At 50.3% G+C, this 17,230-nt stretch overlaps 1 protein-coding gene across 1 annotated transcript in view; it reads left to right on the forward strand.

The window, feature by feature from the left end:
* Positions 1-17,230, forward strand: part of eml5 (EMAP like 5) — a 41,915-nt gene that overhangs the window by 6,170 nt on the left and 18,515 nt on the right. The window contains exons 3-13 of the mRNA XM_056591252.1: positions 2,431-2,529; positions 3,147-3,215; positions 7,775-7,960; positions 9,546-9,681; positions 10,755-10,956; positions 11,969-12,106; positions 12,917-13,173; positions 14,275-14,487; positions 14,621-14,788; positions 16,768-16,874; positions 17,104-17,222. Of these exons, the coding sequence (XP_056447227.1) occupies positions 2,431-2,529; positions 3,147-3,215; positions 7,775-7,960; positions 9,546-9,681; positions 10,755-10,956; positions 11,969-12,106; positions 12,917-13,173; positions 14,275-14,487; positions 14,621-14,788; positions 16,768-16,874; positions 17,104-17,222 (1,694 nt within the window). The remainder of the gene's footprint in view (positions 1-2,430; positions 2,530-3,146; positions 3,216-7,774; positions 7,961-9,545; positions 9,682-10,754; positions 10,957-11,968; positions 12,107-12,916; positions 13,174-14,274; positions 14,488-14,620; positions 14,789-16,767; positions 16,875-17,103; positions 17,223-17,230) is intronic.

Here is a 17,230-nt window from a genome sequence, read left to right on the forward strand (position 1 = left end):
GCTGTTAAAACAGCTCCTATTCTGGCATTGGCAGGTAAAAAGGCAGAATTCTCACAGTAAATGATCCTGGCTGAACCTGCTTATTAACGCTCATGTCTCTACATTTGCTCTCAGTCACCTTGATTAAAATAAGCCTCTGCTAAAAATTCTAAATAGTGGATAAACGCTTTTGTTGGCACCCCTCTACTTTATGATTAGTCCAAATAACCTCTGGCCCAGTGTTCGTCCACCTAACACCCTGTGTTCGTGGTCCTCCAAGCCAGGCTGGGGATGAGAGGGAGGCTGAATGGAGGGCCTAGCAGTTGTTAGTGGAGTTGTGTGGCAGGGCTGCAGCTGCTGCCCCTCTCTGGGAAGCTGTGCGGAGCTGGTAATTGGGGATCGCCTGCTGGGCTGAATCTCTAAATGACACATCTGTGATTACTCCTGCAGTATTAGCCGGACAGCTGCACACAAACACGCGCACGGACACACGCGTGCACGCACAAGCGCGCACACACACGCACGCACACACACACACACACACACACACACACACACACACACACACACACACACACACACACACACACACACACACACACACACACACACACACACACACACACATCCAGGCACACACACACACACAGGCACACACACACACACACACACACACACACACACACACACACACACACACACACACACACACACACACACACACACACACACACACACACACACAGGCACACACACACACAGGCAAACACACACACACACACGCACACGCACACATAGGCACATACACGTCACCCATTCGGCTAAACTCCGAACAGTCAGCTGAATTACTGTTATTTGCTGTCGCTGCTGTGTTTGACGGCTAGTCCCTGCATTCAGGTGTCCTCCTCTGGGCGGGGGGGCTATTGGCCTGGAGGAGCTTTAAAATACTCATATGTAATTTATGGCTGCAATAAGCACAAGAGCATTTCCACTCCTTCATAGTTCTCCCTCCAGTAGAGTGAGTGGCTTGGGCTGTTGATGCACAATGATCTGCCTGGCCAGTGATATTTCAATTCCAAACGACCTTTGCTTACAGCCTTCGGCCAAGGCAGGACGCTATTGTTTGGAACACTCAAATGTTTATATCTAAATATATATTTCATACATAAAACACTAGGGATTCATCGCCCCAGTCTCTCTCTGTGTGTCCCAAGGGCCCACCGGCAGCAGAGTCCTATACCTTGTATATTGGCTGTGGAGGAAGGCAGGGAAATGACCCCCATCGTTCTCAGCCTGACTGGGCATAGAGCTGGGGATATTGATGGGATCTGACAGTGTTTAAAAGCCAGAGGAAGCTCCCTGGTCTTATCAGTTGAACAGATCTTTATACTCTGCATCTCTCTGCTCTCTCAGCCAATCGTAGGACAGTCAGAGTTCAACCCAGGACCCTGGCGAGGTTTTTCTTGTGAGCTGGTGCACCTATTAAAACCATTCCACGGCTATCAAAGGAGACAGCAGACTCGACTGACAATAACTCGATAACGTTTGATGTTTCTCTGCAGTTGTGCGTGGCCGCACTACGCAAGCATGATGGGAAATTATTGGAAAAGTCGGATTAAGCCCCTTTTATGTACTTTTTGTTCAAAGATATCTTCTGATTAATCCCGGCTTGCATGCACTAAAGGAGGTTTTGTTAGCTGATGATTCCAATCGTGGACATAATTTCATATTTATAATATATGTATTCACAAATCGCCTAGACAGTATTAATTAGAAACAAATTCACTTAATGATCTATATTATTTTGTAAGAATTATTATTATCATCATTTTGATTGTATTTAATTTATGGCACGTAACATTTTACATGAAATGGACAGGTTCTCTGAGATGACGGCCAACAAAAAATAGTTAAAAATCCTTAGTCTGGTTTAGTAAGAGTTGTTAATATATCCGTCATCATGCATTCAGAAGCTCTGGCCTGGAGTTCAGTACACTTACACAGTACACAGTACACTTACAAAGGTAGAACGTTGAGCTAACAAACACGCGCGGATGTCTCCCAGATCTCTGCATAAAAATGTTCTCTGACCAAACATTGATTCAGCATCAACTCAAAGGACACCCACCAGCTTGCAAAATGAGCTTGCCGAGCCCAGAGTGAATCTGCCATAAGCACTCCTCTCTTCTTCTCCACTGCTGCCTACTCATTCAATCAGCTATAGGAGGCTCAGCCAACCCACTCTACTGGGCGCTCTCCAAACAGCCAGGGGTTGGAGACTTCCCTCCGCTGTAGCATTATTACCCCTTCCATTGATCTCATTGTGCGGATCTTAAGTTACAAGAACTACCTCTGTTGCGAGTTTGTCAAGCTACGTTAAGACCGAACAGTAGTAGCCATCTGGTCGTGTGATGATGATTGTCTGTTTTTCTTTTGTTTATATTCCCGCAGTGTTTGGTGTCTGTCGGCTTGGATGCCAAGAACACGATCTGTGTGTGGGACTGGAGGAGAGGGAAGGTTCTGGCCGTGGCCCCGGGCCACACAGACAGGGTAAACACTCATTTCCTCTGATGCTCTGCTGCTCTTTCACCTGCTGAGCGTCCACCTCCTGGTAGGAGCTGTGGGGGGAGGACGCCGCCCCCTCAGCAGTGCAGTAAACGGGTTAAGGAGGCTGATTGATGGCAGCGCTTCCCTGGGTGCGGCCGACGAGACGCACGGCTAATGAAATGGAATTTTAAAAAGATGAAATACAGGCAGCTGTTGTGTTCCCGATTCAGCCCACACACACACACACACACACACACACACACACACACACACACACTGTAGAGACCGGTCGACGCACGTACGTGCATGTAGGCATCGCGGACACAGGCTCAATCACACACATTCATGTGCATGCTCGTACATGAGCAGGGACACACGGACAGTCGCGCACACACACACACACACATGCATGAAATCAGACACACACGTCGTGCATGCACAGACGCAAGCACAAACAAACACACACACACACACACACGTACATCGTCTAACTAAACACATTTTCCCATTTACTTGGTTGGAAAACTTGTGAACAATGTTTTGAAATATATCAGAAATGTTTCTTGGAGAAAACAGCGTTCCACTCCCTGACGCAATGTCCTCTGTGTTCTCCTCAACAGATATTTGACATATCGTGGGATCTGTACCAGCCGAGCAAGCTTGTGAGCTGTGGGGTGAAACACATCAAGGTACAGATGCTTCTCTTTCTCTTTCACACCTCGAAATCCAAAGATTAAATAAGGCCCAAATGTGCGCTCATTATTTTGCATAATATCAAACAAATCGGTAAGTGGATTAGGGCTTAGGAGACGCCTGGAGAATCTCTGCTCTTCTTCAACTTCCTGCTCCTCCTCATTGCCGAGATCGCATCTCTCTTTAAATAGATGTATGCAAATTCACTTTATCCCAGAGTACGCTCTTATCACACGTTAAACACCCTGCTGGGACATGCAGTGACTCATATAAATATATATTTATATTTTCCTAAATAATGCAGAATAATGTGAACCATAAAGCAGAAGGAATTTGAAAAGGCTGGTGAGGTGCTGCTGTTCATTATGCTACTTCATCCTCTTTTTTTGGTTTTATCTGGCATGCTATGCTCACAAGAATCCCCCTTCATAAATATCCAATGAGCTCCTCTGCAACCACCACAACTAGCGCCACCCCCACCACCCCCACAACCTCCAGCACCAAACTTTTACTGCTGGGATATTCCTCCAGTAGTGGCTTGGGAGTTATGAAAACAAAGAAGAAAAGCTAATTTTCGCTCAGAAACAGAAACAAATGTAGGTGGGCTGGGAGCCTGCCTGGGGGCTCAGACTCTTAGGTGATGCCCCCTGCTCCTGTTCCCCCCCTGAGGCTTAGAACCCACGCGCGCCTGAATGGGTTTATGGAGCAAAGTGGGTTACGTTATTTCCCAAGGTGGGAGAGACATACCACATTGATGACTCCTCCACTCAATCAGATTTGACCTTCTGCCTCATCCTCCTCCTCCTCCTCCTCCTCCCGCCTCGCACTCCTCCTCTACCAACCGCTCCTCTTCCTCCACCTTCACCTCTTCTCCTCCTCCATGCTCCACCTCTTCATTCAGTGTGTAATTCATGACCAATCCCTACTTGAGCCTCCCAGCCCCTCGGTCTCTAGAAGGGTCTCTCTCTCTCTCTCTCTCTCTATCTCTCTCTCTCTCTCTCTCTCTCTCTCTCTCTCTCTCTCTCTCTCTCTCTCTCTCTCTCTCTCTCCTCTCTCTCTCTCTCTCTCTCTCTCTCTTCTCTCTCTCTCTCTCTCATCTCTCTCTCTCTCTCTCTCTCTCTCTCTCTCTCTCTCTCTCTGTCCCTCACTTCCCTCCTGTTTCCATGATACTCTTTCACATTTTCTGAGGGGCGATCGGCCACACATTATACCCCCACCCCCCTAGCCTCCCGCCCTCCCGTCCCCCTCCCAGTCTTGGCCCAGCGGACCATGTGACATCTGCTTCCCAGCGAGGCGCTCTGCCCGGCGATTACCGCACTGAGAGCATCCAGGAGCTTTAGCCCCGGGTAATCCCCTCAGCTAGTGGGCTCGCAAAAAAAAACACCACTCACCCCCCACCCACCGTCCGCCCACCCTCCAACCCCACACAGGCGAGCTGGGCACCCGACCACCCACCCACCCACCCACCTACCCACCCACAGCCACCCTCACCCACCCTCCCAGCCGGCCAGCCTCTCTCTCTCTGCCGCCCTTTTCCTCGCCGGGAGACGCGTCTCTCCCTCAGCTAATCGCGGAGTTGGTTTATTTACACGAGGGAGCTTTATTGGCTGTCACTATCGGGGAGCGCGGGATGTCCCACACAGTCCCACACGCTCACGCAAACGTGCACACGCACGCGCACGCACGCACGCACGCACACGCATGCACAAACGCACGCACGCACACATTCACACTCACACACACACAGGACCCACCCATCACTCTTCCCCATCTGGGTAGTAGGTGATTAGTTTTGAAGCAAGGAGTCTGTGTGTGTGTGTGCTTGTGGGCCTGTGCCCGTCAGTGTTTGCGTGACAATGGTACCGATTGCTCTGGTGGTGAGCTTGGACGCCACTCGGGCGTGAGGGAGGAAGAAGGCTCTCCCCTGACACAGGTCTGGGTGGCGTTGAGGAGTGATTTCTTCCAGAGCTGAAATGGTATACCTCTCACATGAGATTACCTGCAGGTCGTGCTGAGAAAGTGTATTGCTCGAGCAATACGGAGGATCTGATCCACATTAGGTTTGTTTTGATACATATAGTACGCTGCCGTGGTCGGTGGACCAGAAGAAAAACAAGCCATCAATTCTTATCTGAGAACCGCCTCAACCATGTCTACCAGCAAGGAGGAAAACAGCTTTTAGGGGGTTTATAGGATTGGATGCTCCCTGTGTCTGTGTTCCGTGTGTTACCCAGGTACACACTCCCCTATTCAACTCTCTCGTCCTTGTTATCTTCATGCATTTCCACATTTCTGCTTTTCTCTCTCTCTCTCTCTCTCTCTCTCTCTTCTCTCTCTCTCTATCTCTCTCTCTCTCTCTCTCTCTCTCTCTCTCTCTCTCGTCTCTCTCTCTCTCTCCTCTTCTCTACTCTCTCTCTCTCTTTCTCTCTTTCTCTCTTTTTTTTTCTCTCTGCCTCTCCTCTCTCTGCCTCGTTCTCTCCCTCCCCTCCCCTCCCCTCCCTTCCCCTCCCCCAGCAGGGCTCACAACAAGGCCCTCCAGCATGGAGTCTGGTCCTGGTAATTCAGCATCAAGGGGATTAGCTGGTCGTTCCAGTTCCTCCCCCTTCCCTCCAGTCCCTCCTGTCCCTCCCGTCCCTCCCCCCTTCCTCCCATCCCTCCCATCCCTCGCATCCCTGTCTTATCCCTGGAGAGGGGAGAACCAGGCAGGGGGGGAGAACCAGGCAGGGGGAGAAACCAGGCAGGGGGAGAACCAGGCAGGGGGAGAACCAGGCAGGGGGAGAACCAGGCCGTCAGATCATGTCTTGTCTCTTTATCCTCGGCGAGAGGCTGGGGTCTGTGAGCTGCAGCCGCACTCATCATGCTCACTAACTCACTTACACTGGTCCTCACCCTGTTTTACCATAACACGGGCTGACTGCACACCAGCTCGCGCTCGCTCTCTCTCCGTCTCTCGGCCTCTTGTCTCTCTTTAGCTCTCGCTCTCTCTCGCCCTCCCTTTCTCTCTCTCTCGTTTTCTCTGTCTCTCTTCATTTCGATGTCTCTCTGTTTTGTCTGTTTCTCTCCCTCGCTCTCTCTTTCGCTCTCGCTCTCTCTCTGTCTCTGGCCCAATCTACCCCCCCTCTCTCTGAATCACACACAGGCCTAATCAGGCGGGGGGTGCTCTCCTCTCGTGGGCGTTTGGCGGCGGGGTGGGGGTGGCGTCTGCTCATCGATCCGGCCTGTTAGCGGGAGGCAGCCCCATCAGTCAGGGAGGTGTTAGCATCACGGGGCCTGGCAGCACCGCTGGGATAAAGGACCGCATCTGTATCGTCCTGCCCGCCAGGCCCCCTCCTCACGGCTCCACATCTAACCCCCCCCATCCCCCCCCCTCACTCTCCCGTCGTCACCCCCCCTCCACCCTCCTGCGATCATTCCCTTCCCCCCCACCCTCCTGTCTCCACATATAACCCCTCCCACCCTCACGTTGTCACCCCCACCCCCCCCCCCCCCCCCCCCGCACACACACACACTTTCCACAAGAACCACCTGACCGCCAGCGCTGTCACCCGTTCAAGGTCAAACGCCCTTTCCACAGCCCAAACCCAGAGCCGTCTTGGTAGGGAGCCTGGTGCTCTCCCCAGGGAGGGGAGGGCGGGGTTCTGTCGTCCCACAGCTACTTCGGCTCGAGGCTCGTGCCGCTTAGTCACATAGCGGTGAACACCGTGGCCCCCGCGGCCCCGCCTCGTCTCGACGCAGACACCTCTCCCGCTCCCTCACGCTCCCTCTGTTTCTCTCCCTCTCTCTTTTCTTTTCTCCCTCTCTGTTTTTTGTCTATCTCTCTCTCTTCTCTCCCCTTTCCTCGTCTCTTCTGAATCTCTCCCCTCCCCCTCCCTCTCTCGCTCTCTCCTCCCCTCTCTGCCTCTTTCAACCCTATCTCTCTCCTTTCCTTCTCTCCCTTTCTCTCCTTCTCTCCCTATCTCTCTTCTCTTCCTCTCTCTCGCTTGGTTTTCTCCATCACTCCCTCTCCCTTCTCCCTTTCTCTCCCTCTCTCTCTCTTTCTATCCATCTCTCCCTCACTTCTTTCCCTCCCTTTCTCCCTTTCTCTCTCTCTGTCTCTCTCCTCTCCGTCTGATGGATTCAGCCATCATACTAGAGCAGTGCTTGTGAATTCCAATGACCTTGTTTGTGAATTGTGTGGGTGTGTGGAGGCGTGTGTTTTTGTGGAGGTGCCTGCATAATGCTTTTGTGTGGGTGTGTGTGTGTCTGTCTGTCTGCATGCTAATCAGGTGGTCTCACACATACTCGCACAATTCATAATTTCATCAGATGTACTTCGAAGAGGTGTTCTGTTCAGTGTCTTATCATAAAATGATAAGATATTGTGCACAAGATGTGTGTGTGTATGTGTGTTTGTGTGTGTCTGTGTGTGCGTATGCGCGTGTGTGTGCATTATGTGTGCGGTATGTGTGTGTGCCTGTATTTGTGTATTTGTGCACATGCATAAGTGTATAGAATTACAACAAAGAAAAGGACGACCCCGTCACCCCATCCTGTTTCTGTATTCTTCCTCTCTCAGTTCTGGAGCTTGTGTGGCAACGCCCTTACCCCGAGACGAGGGGTGTTCGGGAAGACCGGGGACCTCCAGACCATCCTCTGCCTGGCCTGTGCTAAGGACGAGGTCACCTACTCCGGGGCCCTGAACGGGGACATCTACGTCTGGAAGGGGATCAGCCTGCTGAGGACTGTACTGGCTGCCCACGGGGTAAGAGAGGGGGAGAGAGGGGGAGAGGGGGAGAGCTAGCTGGACGGTGGAAGGGAGTCAATGTTATTCAATGGCCGAATCACACATGGTATCATGTGTATCATTACTGTGTGGCCCAAGGCTGTGATGAGGTCTGTCGTCAAGGGCTGGGGAGCTGGTCCAACATGGACATCAACATTAACAAATAAACTAAACAGATTTGTTTATTTGGGTGTTGTACTTTGAACCAACTGTCAGAGAATCAACCAGGTATCATAAATAATGGTTTTGTGCCTTTCTATTTGTGGCTATACATAGCCAATGTTCAATGTGACAACCTCTCAATCGTGGTGGTGCGTGTGTGTGTGTGCGTATTTTGAAATGTTTGTGTGTCTGTGCGTGCGCTGTGACGTGGAAGCATCGAGCAGGTTATCCGTCCCAGGCGAGAGAGAGAGAGAGAGAGATGTTGTAATCTCTCTCTCTGTGTGACTCAGGCTTGCTCTGCGTTCGCTGCAGCCTCCAGATATTTGCCAGACGGTGAATGTTTTCACCCTCAGACGCAAAACACACACTCACTCACTTATTGTTCCGCTCCCACCCACCCGAGGCGAAGGCTGGCTCCCTTCTGCGGATGTCTTTCCCATCTCCCATGAATCACTGCCCATGTCCGCCAAAACACATTCTGCAGCCTGTCCTCACTTTGTACTCTCTGTTCAGTGCTGAGTGTGCCCCAGCATGGTATATAGCTCGTATTTCTGACCTGAGAACAGCGACCAGCGACCAGCATCGCTGCTCTCAGAGCCGATGAGGTATTTCACGGTAAATGAATCAAGTCAAACCAGCGTAGGCTCCTGCTCAGTAGGAAAAGGATCAGTGTTGTACTACCAGTGGGATTAAATTATATCTATGGGATCAACAGCTGGGGGAGGGGACAGTGGAATGGGGGAGGGTATAGAACCAACACACTACAATTATCCCCTATTCTGGGTTTTGGGACAATGACCTGAAAACATTATGTGGGTACTGTGAATTATGTATAAAGTTTGTGTGTGTGTATACCCTTTTTAGTGTGAGTGTGTGAGTGTGTGAGTGTGTGTGTGTAGTGTGTGTGTGTGTGTGTGTGTGTGTGTGTGTGTGTGTGTGTGTGTGTGTGTGTGTGTGTGTGTGTGTGTGTGTGTGTGTGTGTGTGTGTGTGTGTGTGTGTTGGGGTGTATGTTTGAGTTGATTGGGTTGTGTTTTGTTAGAATGTTGATCTCTTCTGGGCTCTGTGGCAGCAAGGCCACAGCTCAAGGCTCCAGTAGAGAGTTTGCACAGTATTTGTGAAAGCCTTATTAAATAAGATAGAGAGAGAGAGAGAGATAGAGAGAGAGAGAGAGAGAGAGAGAGAGAGAGAGAGAGAGAGAGAGAGAGAGAGAGAGAGAGAGAGAGAGAGAGAGAGAGATAGAGAGAGAGAGAGAGAGAGAGAGAGAGAGAGAGAGAGAGAGAGAGAGGGGGGGGGGGGGGGGGGCGCGGGGGGAGAAACCAGTGTAAATGAGTTAGCATGAGAGCGATGGTCCGTTCAGGGGTCCGCATCTCCCCCTGACAACCTGCCCTTTCCTCCCTGCAGTCGGGAATCTTCAGCATGAACGCCTGCGAGGAGGGCTTCGCCACGGGGGGCCGGGACGGCTGCGTCCGCCTCTGGGACCTCAACTTCAAACCAATTACTGTCATCGATCTCAGGGAGACGGACCAGGGATACAAAGGTTTGTCCGCTTCCTGCAGACTTCCATAAAAAACAGGCAAAAAACAGGAAAAAACAAGGCCCAGACTGGTGGCTCCTATCGAGCGGCTGCCAGGAGGACCCGATCCATAAGCGGCTCTGTCTTTCGTTTGTCTCATTGCTTACACAAATCATTATGTTTCTTTATGATGCATGTTCTCTTTTCCTCTGGTTGCGTTGTGACGTTGGACCTGATGGTAGCTAGTCTCAGAGGTGGGTAACGTTGGAGCTGACAGCAGCTATACGTGGTGGTGGAGGTGGACGGTGTTGGAATAGGCGGTGCTGAGCACAAACACCGACTCAATCTGTTCCCAACGATCGCTACATCTGCTCCTCCTTTTGTTGGCTGCTAAGTCCAAACTGTAGCAGATGTGTTTTTCACTAGTGAAATCCCCATGTCCGCTCACCCTGGCTAGGTAGACAATAGAGGCGCCCTCCCACCCCCTCCGTATCCCCGCTGACCCCAGCTGACATCATGTCTTCATGCATTACAACATGCCTTTGTACTTTCACATTACGAAAATCTCTAAATCTAAACTTTTCCTGTTCCTGTGTGGATGGTATGCATGTATTTGTGTGTGTGTGTGTGTGTGTGTGTGTGTGTGTGTGTGTGTGTGTGTGTGTGTGTGTGTGTGTGTGTGTGTGTGTGTGTGTGTGTGTGTGTGTGTGTGTGTGTGTGTGTGTGTGTGTGTGTGTGTGTGTGTACGGGTGTGTACATGAATGTGTGTGTGTGTGTGTGTGTGTACGGGAGTCTGTGTGTGTGTGTGTGTGTGTGTGTGTGTGTGTGTGTGTACGATGCATGTATGCATGTGTGTGTGTGTGTCTGTATATGTTTGTGTGTGTGTCTGTGTATGTGTGTGTGTGTGTGTGTGTGTGTGTGTGTGTGTGTTTACGATGCATGGATGCGCGTGTGTGTGTGTATATGTGTGTGTGTGTGTGTGTGTGTGTGTGTGTATGTGTGTGTGTGTGTGTGTGTTTACGATGCATGGATGCGCGTGTGTGTGTGTATATGTGTGTGTGTGTGTGTGTGTGTGTGTGTGTGTGTGTGTGTCCCAGGCCTGTCGGTGCGCAGCGTGTGCTGGCGTGGGGACCACATCCTGGTGGGCACCCAGGACAGTGAGATCTTCGAGGTGGTGGTCCACGACCGCAACAAGCCCTTCCTCATCATGCAGGGGCACTGTGAGGGGGAGCTGTGGGCCCTGGCCGTCCACCCCACCAAGCCTCTGGCCATGACGGGCAGCGACGACCACTCCGTCAGGTGAGGGATCAGCAGTGGGCGGCATGGGGCTCAGGCGGTAGAGCGGTAAACGGAAGGCTCCTAGTTCGATCCCCGGCTCCTCCCACTTTTGACACGAGTGTCAAGAGACACTAGTGAGACACACTAGTGACAATTTTTTTTATTTATACCGCTTTGAGTGGCCATTGTGTGGACGATGAGCTACGCTCACACCGTGGTGGAACCCAAGCGGCCCTTTAGCTCGGCCCTTAATTCAGGCTCTCAGGGGGGCCCTTCAGCTTATGAGGGATCTTAATAAGGTTGACTTTTAATCAGTGAAGTAAAAAGGGAGTGCTGTAAAAGTGTTAGTACGTAGCGCAAGCATACGAGGCTGTTGCTTGTTAGCCGTTTGATGTGCTGTTTATTTTTCACGGTAAAACCTGCACAATTTCACCTCTCTACTGCAGCTCTTTAATCTGTTTGAAATTGTCAGAACTACAGAGGTTCAAAAGAATAAAACGCCTCCGGGACTTTCACAACAACACTCAAGTATTTGTTGGTTTAAATAAGGTGGAATCATTCTGGTGTTTCTGTAGTATATAATAGTTCTGACAAGAATGTTTTTGGACGGAAGTTATAGCTACAGCTCACCCCCTACAGATAGTGTAAGTTTGAACCACATATCATCGTTCCACTCACACGCTCACTGACCTCTGACCTGGTGTGTGTAGGATGGTTCCTTTGGATACAGCTCCACACACACACACACACACACACACACACACACACACACACACACACACACACACACACACACACACACACACACACACACACACACACACACACACACACACACACACACACACACACACACACACACACAGGTTGACCCCTGACCTGGTGTGTGTAGGATAGGTTAATTTAGGTTTCAGCTCCACACGCTCACTGACCCCTGACCTGGTGTGTGTGGGATAGGTTCAGTTAGGATACTCTCCAAACACGTGCGGGCCGACCCCTGACCCCTGACCCCTGACCCGGTGTGTGTCCACAGGATCTGGAGTCTGATCGACCACGCCCTGATTGCCCGCTGCAACATGGAGGAGCCCATCCGCTGCGCCGCGGTCAGCACCGACGGCATCCACCTGGCGCTGGGCATGAAGGACGGCTCCTTCACCGTGCTGCGGGTCAGGTGGGGAGCCGCGCGCCGCAACCCTCAGGCTAACAGAGAGCTATCGTTAGCCTGGTAGCATCACACACACACACACACACACACACACACACACACACACACATACATACATACATACATACATACATACATACATACATACATACATACATACATACATACATACATACATACATACATACATACATACATACATACATACATACATACCTACATACACACATACATACATACATACACACATACATACATACATACATGCATACATACATACACACATACATACATACATACACACATACATACATACATACATACATACATACATACATACATACATACATACATACATACATACATACATGCGTACATACTGTGCGTACATACTGTGCGTACATACATGCATGCACTAAGTCATATTTTAAGGTTCATCTTGTATATAGCGTAAAAAAACCCTGATTCAATTAGATGACTTGTAGGCATTTAGTGATTACGGAATGTAAAAAGCACCCAGATTGGTTTAGGATATAGTCAATGAGGCACAGTGAATCATTAGGGCTAGGAGAGTAGAGTTAGGTTAGTTATCACAATTTGGCCAAAAAGTATGACTTAGGTAATTATGCAATGAGGCTAACAATAAGCAAATAAATTGACACTGAAGGAAAAGGGTTTTCTTAGAATGTATCTGTACAAAAAATAAAATCAAGCTTCGGAAATGTTTTCTTTTTCGGGATACCTTCCGCCTCCATTTTGGCGTTTTTTGTCTCCCCTTGTCGACATGGTCAAACATTGTTTCAATGTGCTTCCCAGGGACATGACGGAGGTGGTGCACATCAAGGACCGCAAGGAAGCGGTGCACGAGCTGAAGTACTCCCCCGACGGGGCCCACCTGGCCGTGGGCTCCAACGACAGCTCGGTGGACGTGTACGGCGTGGTGCAGCGCTACAAGAAAGTGGGCGAGTGCCTGGGCGCCACCAGCTTCATCACCCACATGGACTGGTCCACCGACAGCAAGTTCCTGCAGACTAACGACGGCAGCGGCCGCAGGCTCTTCTACCGGATGCCCGGTGAGTTCACAGTTGAAGTGAACTCAGTTGTGTGTGTGATCTTGTGTGTGTGATCGTTTGTGTGTGTGTGTGTGTGTGTGTGTGTGTGTGTGTGTGTGTGTGTGTGTGTGTGTGTGTGTGTGTGTGTGTGTGTGTGTGTGTGTGTGTGTGTGTGTGTGTGTGTGTGTGTGTGTGTGAACATGGAAGTGAACAAGCGAGTTCACTTCCATTACAACCGGGACGTTCTTTGCCTGAGGTTTAAAGAGCAGCCAGCATCATCATTTACTTTTACATTGACATATAGGGAATTTAGGAGACGGTTTTAATCAAAAGCGACTTAAAACCAATGTACTTAAAAGTACATTTGTCGGAAGAAAGAGAAACAATCTATCGCTGTCGGTACAGTGAGGATTTTCCTAGAACCAAGTGCCAAGAACTGACAATCACTAGGTAAACCCATTCCGCGTGTACAACAAAGATAAGATGCTACACAATGCTAAGTACTATTTTTAAGAACCAGGACATGCAACATACAATAAGTGCATAGAGGGGTGTGTATGGGGGGGGGGGGGGGGGGGGGGGGGGGGTAAGGAGGAGGCTCATCATTATAACTCTTCATTAGTCGATGATGGTGTAATTGTGATGCATAGAGTTAAAGGTACAGTCCGTGGACATTTAGTGGCATCTGGCGGAACGGATTTGACAGAAATGTAATGTTAATTTATAATAATATTCATACATTTGTTTCAATAAGTGTATTGTCCCATGGGGCTACAACTGCAAGTGTATTGTCCCATGAAAATAAGGAGGGGGCTGATTCAGAGGGATTTAAATGCTACATACTGCATCTTTAAATGTGTTGCAAGATATACATTTACTATGGTCAATAAAACACTGCACTATTAATAGATATTGATTATTTTCTGAAACCAAAATGGCCAACGTAATGTTTTCCATATCGGGTTCATACTGTGCAGAACATTTATCGATTCTAGACTCAAATCACATGCACTCGGATGCAAGTCCAATACATTCCCATAATAACATACCAGGAGAAGATAAGAATACCCCAAATCTGCTACTGCACGAGACGATGAAGAGCCCGGTTCTTCCTCTCTCCAGGGGGCAAGGAGGTCTCCAACCGGGAGGAGCTGAAGCTGCTCCAGTGGTCTTCCTGGACCTGCGTCCTGGGCCCCGAGGTGAACGGCATCTGGCCCAAGTACTCTGAGATCAACGACATCAACTCTGTGGACGCCAACTTCAGCAACCAGGTGCTGGTCACGGCGGACGACTACGGCATGGTGAAGCTGCTCCGGTACCCGTGTGTGAGGAAAGGTATGAGGAGATCCATGTTACCCAGGGGCGTGCTCCCCAACCTTTATGACGCCACAGACGCTGAACTAGGGAAGCAGGCCTGTCTGGTCGCTCTCTTGGTCACCAATTAATCTGGCCACCCGTTGTTCCCCAGGGGCGAAGTTCAAGAAGTATCTGGGGCATTCGGCCCACATTACCAACGCCCGCTGGTCACATGACTACCAGTGGGTGATCACTATTGGGGGAGCCGACCACTCCGTGTTCCAGTGGAGGTTTGTTCCCGAGAGGAAAACCAAAGAGGCTCTGCACATAGCGCCACAAGGTAAAGAACAAACGCACGCACGCACGCACGAACGCAGGCAGGCACGCACGCGCGCACGCACGCTCGCACACACGCACGCATACACACACACACACACATGATCACACAGCCACACACGCACACACACACACACACGATCACACACACACACACACACACACACACACATGATCGCACACACACACACAACACACCACACACACACACACACACACACACACACACACACACACACACACACACACACACACACACACACACACACACACACACACACACACACACACACACACACACACACAATCATCAGTCATAGACAATTCTGAAGGGGGATCCATCTCATATGGTCAGTAGATCGGTCCCTATCCTTGTGGGACCACAAATGACCAGCGGACAATCTGAGGGCTCGACACTGATAGGTAGTGCTCAGTAAGCACTGGTCTGGGGTCTGCTGCAGGCGTGCTGACCAGGCATATCTGCTGATGAAAAGGCTTTATTGATGTGGGGCCATTCATCACTCATCATCATCGTCATTTTGGGCCATAAAGTGTGTAGGGAAACTCCTGACTGGCTATCAGAGACTTGGATTAATCATGAAGAGTAATGTGGTGATGTTTCACCGATATTTAACTCACCAGGTATAAAACACACACACACGCACATGCAAGTGTTCTCGAGTATCCCAGTCTGTTGTGATTGGTCAGCACGCCCACTCTGTTGTGATTGGTCGAACGCTTTGCACATGTGTCTGTAAATTCATACCCCCGAGACGTTGTAAACCTTGCGGGTCGCCGGGAGGCACGACTTCTGCAATTCAGCACTGCCCACTGCACACAGTCTGACGTCACACTATTACGGAAGTAAAAAACACACACACACACACACACACACACACACACACACACACACACACACACACACACACACACACACACACACACACACGACACACACAAACACACACCACACACACACACACACACACACACTGAAGCACCCACAAACAAACACACACACACACACACACACACACACACACACACACACACTGACGCACACACACACACACACACACACACACACACACACACACACACACACACACACACACATCTCTGTGTAATTGACGACGGTGTCCGGGGCACTGTGAGGTATCTTCTTAAAAGTATTCGAAGCGAACGGGCAATCCCATGAATGAAGACAAATCCAATCCGAGTGTCTGTGAGCGATGGCTCTTTATTCCTCCTGCCTGGCTCTCCCCCAAAAGCCGAGGAGGCCGGCCCGGGCCTGGGCGGGAGCCCAGCTCCCAGCTCCTCCGTTTAATTCTCCTAATGGGACGTGGGAGCAGCCGGGGCTGCTCCCCACTCCCTCCGTGGCTGTCTGTCTTGTCCTGCCAGGGCTCGCTCCTCGCCGTGTCAGCGTTTCTCTTTTTATTTTTTCAGCGTTTCAATTTTCTAATTGTCTTAAGTGATGTGACCCCAAGTCACCGCGCACACGCACTCACGTACACACGCACACACGCACGCACGCGCACACACATGCAAGCGCGCACACACATGCAAGCGCGCACACAGACTCATGCCGCCTGCACGGCACACACGCATGCACGCACTCACAAACACACAAACACAAACATGCTTGTATGTGCGTCTCACACACTCACTCACTCACTCACTTACTAACTCCATCAAACACACACAAACACACACACGCACACATGCACACACACACAGACACACACACGCATGCACAAACACACAGACTCATGTTCATACAGAGATACATGCAACTCTTGCGATAGAATTGATGCAAGAGTTCTATAACACCAATTCTTTATTCAACTGAAGCAAACGTTTGGCCCAACTGGTACATGGTCGGTGGGATTGAAGGTTCCGAAATTCTGTCCTCCTCCTCCTCATCCTCCTCCTCCTCCTCCTCCTCCTCCTCCTCCTCCTTCCCTCTCTTCTTCTGCTCTGCAGAGACCCTGGCCGACTCGTACAGTGAGGAGTCCGACTCCGACCAATCAGACGTACCGGAGATGGACTCGGAGATCGAACAAGAGACACAGCTAACGTACCGCAGACAGGTCAGCCATTATCTCGGTTTGAGTCCATCGGACTCTGACAGCCACTCTCTGTCCGGACAATAGACAGCTGGGAAGGATCAGAAATAAAATGGTGTGTGTTTGTGTGTGTGTGTGTGTGTGTGTGTGTGTGTGTGTGTGTGTGTGTGTGTGTGTGTGTGTGTGTGTGTGTGTGTGTGTGTGTGTGTGTGTGTGTGTCTGTGTCTGTGTCTGTGTCTGTGTGGGTTCTCAGGTTTACAAAGAAGACCTACCTCAGCTCAAAGAGCAGTGCAAGGAGAAGCACAGAGCGATGGCCATGAAGAAGAGGGAGAAAGCCCCGGGCAACGGAGTCAAACTCCACTTCATCCATGGGTACGACC

The sequence above is a fragment of the Gadus chalcogrammus genome, chromosome 5, assembly GCF_026213295.1.
Source record: "Gadus chalcogrammus isolate NIFS_2021 chromosome 5, NIFS_Gcha_1.0, whole genome shotgun sequence".
NCBI classification, from domain to species: domain Eukaryota; kingdom Metazoa; phylum Chordata; class Actinopteri; order Gadiformes; family Gadidae; genus Gadus; species Gadus chalcogrammus.